The sequence below is a fragment of the Fundulus heteroclitus genome, chromosome 13 (assembly GCF_011125445.2).
Source record: "Fundulus heteroclitus isolate FHET01 chromosome 13, MU-UCD_Fhet_4.1, whole genome shotgun sequence".
Classification (NCBI taxonomy): Eukaryota; Metazoa; Chordata; class Actinopteri; order Cyprinodontiformes; family Fundulidae; genus Fundulus; species Fundulus heteroclitus.
In genome coordinates, this window is record NC_046373.1 from 21450315 (window position 1) to 21455324 (window position 5010).

The 5010-nt window shown below is 35.5% G+C and overlaps 1 protein-coding gene across 1 annotated transcript in view; it reads left to right on the forward strand.

Annotated features, from left to right (window-relative positions):
• Positions 1-4320, forward strand: part of slc44a4 (solute carrier family 44 member 4) — a 30067-nt gene extending 25747 nt beyond the window's left edge. Inside the window, exons 18-22 of the mRNA XM_012870438.3 lie at positions 31-104; positions 190-260; positions 2648-2742; positions 2845-2929; positions 3742-4320. Coding sequence (XP_012725892.2) covers positions 31-104; positions 190-260; positions 2648-2742; positions 2845-2929; positions 3742-3842 — 426 coding nt within the window. The 3' untranslated portion in view covers positions 3843-4320. The remainder of the gene's footprint in view (positions 1-30; positions 105-189; positions 261-2647; positions 2743-2844; positions 2930-3741) is intronic.
• The last annotated feature ends 690 nt before the right edge of the window (positions 4321-5010 follow it).

Genomic DNA, 5010 nt, shown 5'->3' on the forward strand with positions numbered 1-5010 from the left:
GGTTTTTTGTATCTAATTTTTTTTTGTCAGATTGCTATTTATGGGAAGAACTTCTGTGTCTCAGCCAAAAATGCTTTCAGCCTGCTGATGAGAAATATCATAAGGTTTGTGCTGCCGTCTCTTTAAAATCAACACGTTTCCATCCTCGGTAGCTTTGTATGACGGTGTTCTGGTTCTGCTCTATTACAGGGTGGTGGTGCTCGATAAAGTGACTGACATACTGCTGTTCTTCGGAAAACTGCTTGTGGTTGGAGGAGTAGGTGAGGAGGTCATGTCTGCCGTAAACCTATACAGCAGGTTTATTTGGGAATTTTATAAAGTTGAACATGCAGAATTAAGGTGATTTTGGTCTGATTTGCAACATGTAGCCACCTGGTTTGGCATTATTCAGTAAGTTTTCATTTATTTTTAAGGTGAGAAGAAGGCAGTGACTGTTAGTATAAGCAAATGGCTACTGGAGAGTCACTGGTCCTGGTGTAAGGAGATTAAAAATGTGCATTTAGAGGGACTGCCCTCCTCTCCTGCAAATTTCTGAGAGGAGCTTTTAGTTGCATCAAACTCAGCGCTTGAATTAAAAAAGTTATAATTAAGGGATTTTCCTACTTGCATGTTCAAATTAATCTCTACAAATGTAGAGCTGTAAAAAAGTATTTCCCTCCTCTGTCATTTTGTTTGATCATTAAAGTTTAATTATCAGTCACTGATGGCTTTTGTGAATACAAAAAGCTATTTTATCAGCCACTGATAATGGGTTTCTTTGTGAGCCACAAAGAGACCCATTATCCAGAAATGGAGGAAACATGAAACAGTGGCCAACGGTCTCAGGAGTGGCTGGTCTACCAGGATTAGCACATCGATGCCTCTTCCAGGAAGTCACAGACTCACAAACAGTCCAGCCCCGGTTTTCTTCAGTTAATGTTAGTGTTCATGGTTCAACAATAACAAACAAAATCCCTACAAAGACATCAAAAAGGAGAAAAAAAGGCCCAACTTACATTTACCGTATAAAGAAAATCTTTATTGACCTGAAGAGCCCGAAAATACATAATTTGGGAAAATATTCTCTTGACATATAAGATAAAATCCCGTAAATCTGGCTAAATGCTAACACAGCGTTCACAAAATAACATAACACCTACAGTTAAACATGGTGGTGGTAGTGTGATGGTATGGGACAGCGTTGCTGCTTCAGGACCTGGACGACTCATTATATTTAATGGAACCAGAAGTTCTGCTCTGAAGCAAGATATCCTCACTGCAAAAACAGATATAAAAATAAGTAAAATGTTCTTAAAATTTTGTCCTAAATTTGAGCAGTTAAATAAGATGATCTGCCAATGGAATGAGTATTTTGACCCCTAAAATAAGATAATTAGATATCCTGCACTTGAAATAAGATGATGGAGATAAATTGTTCCTGTCTTAAGTAAAAACAATCTTATTCCATTGGCAGATCATCTTATTTACCTGCTTAAATCAAGGACAAATGCACAAATTTTAAGAAAATTTTACTTATTTTTAGTTCAGTTTTTGCAGTGCTGGAGGAAAATGTCTGACCTTCAGTTTGTGACATTCAGCTGAAGCAAACTCTGGTTGTAGTACTGAACAAAGCATACCAGCATCTGGATGGGTTAAAAGCAAATAAAATTAAATATTTAATGTAGTCTAGTCAAAGTATGGACTTAAATCTGATTGATTGCTGTGGCATGAGCTCAAATCATCACATATTTGCTGGCAGCGGTCACTGCCAACAGTGGCACAGCCAGGTTTAGGTGGTAAGGGTTGGTTGATTTGGATAACTGTCATCCCAAAATGAATAAAATAATTTAATCAGGTTATATTTTACTGGCACTAAAATTTGTTGGCTTTAAAGCATTTAATTGTGTCTCTAAATAGATAACACTCAAACAAAACCTCGTTTCTTATTGTTCCTTTGAGGGTTAATTAAAAGTCAGTGCAGGTAGTGCTTAAAAATATTGTCCATTAAAAATATAACTTTCCTTTGGGAGCTGACACACCATCAGTAGATGCTGTTGGTTCAGCTTGTTTCACATAAATAGACAAGATAATATGACCCAATATAATGACTAATAGTATCTGGTTTGAGACAAAACATTAGCAAAGAAAGTTTATTTCTGAGGTTATTAGAGAAGGTTGCTATGTTCTAACTTGATAATTCACCTTGAGCTCTTGTATAAACTATTAGCTAAGAGCTAAGTGAAGTTTAAGGAACTAATAAAACTGGATATGTATGTATTAAAACTCTGGCTCACTGCAAAAATAAAAAAAACAAAAAAAAAATAAAAACAGTTAGACGTCAATAAAGATGCACCAGTTATAGACTGCTCAGAAACCGGAATGGACAAGAAGTTTCTGAAGGTCCAGTAATAATTTAGTGGTTCTAACCTTTCAGGCTGGCAATTAAAGTGTTTCTATTTATATCGCAGGATGCCGCAACTTTTTTTTGTGTTTAATTTAAAAAAATAAACAAGCTAAATTACAGAATAGCTGTTTTTCTTCTCGTCTGACTCCTCACATGGTTTTATTTTATGGCTAATTTAAAAATGGAGAAACAGAAATAAATCCATTATGTGGACCTGTATGGACGAGAGATGTGACAGCAAAGTCATTTTAGTTTTTCTTTCAGGTGTTTTGTCGTTCTTTTTCTTCTCTGGACGGATTCGGCTCCCAGGCGACACGTTTCGCTCCGAAACTCTCAACTACTACTGGATGCCAATTATTGTGAGCTGCTACAACGTCTTTGTTCATTTTACTGTATTTCTAGTCGTTAATTGTGCAGCTGTTGTTTTGTTTTTGACGTTTGTTATGGTCATGTTGTTCCAGACCGTGGTGTTTGGCAGCTACCTCGTAGCTCACGGTTTCTTCAGCGTGTACAACATGTGCGTCGACACGCTCTTCCTCTGCTTCTGTGAGTAAACGGCTACATTCATGATTTGATCATCGCCGCTGTACACCGTCATCGGTTATTATCTCAGACCACATTTAATATCATATTTCTAAACTGATTATCAGATAGAAAGTAGAAAATAATAATTATTCTGTTCTGGCTTTTTGCCTGTTGTCACACTAGGAGGCAGTGTGTTTGAAGCGATGCCTTAGAGCATGTTGTAACTCATTTAGCAAACAGGAATAAATTTAGTACGGCTAACTGACCAAAAACAGGAGTTTTGTCTGATGTCAGTGAGGAAAAAGTTGGTTGTTTTTAACATGAGTAAATATTGGTTTTCAATTGCATTCCACTTGACGAGACTAACCGTTAAATATATACATTTTTTCCATTTAAATTTAACTTTTTTTTTTTTTAAAGTTGACCAGAGTGCCTAGAAACTCTAAATTTAGAAGCCATTATTTACATTTCTCTTAGACAACTCACTGTTAAGATGGGAAAGACAATGAAACATGCTGTCAGATCAGGCAGATGTGTGTTGATCTTCATACATTAGAAAGTAGCCATAAAAAAATAACTTATAATGTAATCTTACCTGTATCTACAGCCAGGTTTATAATTTAATTCAATGTTTGAAATAACGGGAAATGTGTCATATAAAGCTCACGGTTTGAGAACTGCATCAGTTTTTTGAGGGTGGGATTATACTACTGCAATAAAATGTATTTCTGTAAAATCTTTTATCACATCTTTACTGCAGGTGCTGATACATGTAGAGGGCGCTGTTTATTAAGTGACTGATTAAAACCTGTTGCATTGTGTCGTTCTCACAGTGGAGGACTTGGAGCGTAATGATGGATCCCTGCAGAAGCCGTATTATATGTCCACAAACCTCATGAAGATCCTCAACAAATCCAACAAACAGGCAAAATGAAGAACAATGATCTCTTTCTTTTTAGCTCCACAGAATAACTTACTTTAGGATGGCTTAAATGTTTAATTATTAGCCCACTGTGTTTTATCTCCTCCCTAAATAAGTTTACCAAAGCTAAAAGGCTTTTTTTGCACCTTTTTAAATTAGCGTTTCATTACATTTGTGAAACGAATACTGACTATGCATAAAATTATATATCTTAAGATGGTCTCTAATTTCTAAACGCTTCTTAGTTTTAATTAACCTGCTTCAGACCTTTAACACTGACATCAGTTTGTTCAGAGAAACAACTTTGAATGTAACTTAAACTTGGAAGTCGACTCCCTTGATGTGATTTTTATTTATAGAACAAAAAGGGGGTAAAATACAATTTATGCAGGATATTTTTAGATGGTATTTTTAAAGATGTTATTTTATACACATTTGATGCACTTTGATTGTAATAAGAACTGTAAAATAAAATTGTAAATATATCAGCCTACGTTCAGTAACGAGCCTTTTGTTTTCACAATCTTTTACATCAAATAAAATCCTCCAGATTCTTTATGAATCAGTACCTCTTCAGTTCATTGATCTTATACATTTTACATGTTAAAATTCCTTACTTTTCCAAACTTGTACATTTGGTTTTAGACCTTTTTTTTTGATATCTTACCACAAAATGTCAGATATTGGGTGCATTGAGAGACAATTGCACAGATGGATTGTCAAAATGGACACATGAATAGATGGATAAATTGACAGATGAACAGATGGGTGGAAAATAGATTGAATGCTTGGACTCACAGATTGAAAGATTAAAGGATGGACAATAAATGGAAGAACTGAATATTAGTGGATGAATGGACAGCTACTTTATATGGAACAAAAAATAAACACAGCCAAAAGTCTGGAAAATACTTTTTTCCATCCATTTCTGGAAAACATTGATTTGTGTCCCATTCCAGACTTTTAGCAACCCTTTCAAGTTGAGGTCGGTGCTGCTTTCCTTCTGGTAGATCCTGACCGACGCAGGGAACATCCACCAAATCCATCTTTTTCTTCTCCTAAAGCATCGGCTCCATGGACACAATTTGCCTCTAAAATATTTCACACGCAGTACAGTTGCTTTCATGTTTTCCTTATTACCATAAAAATGTTACAAGAAGGCAAATAAATGTGGGACATT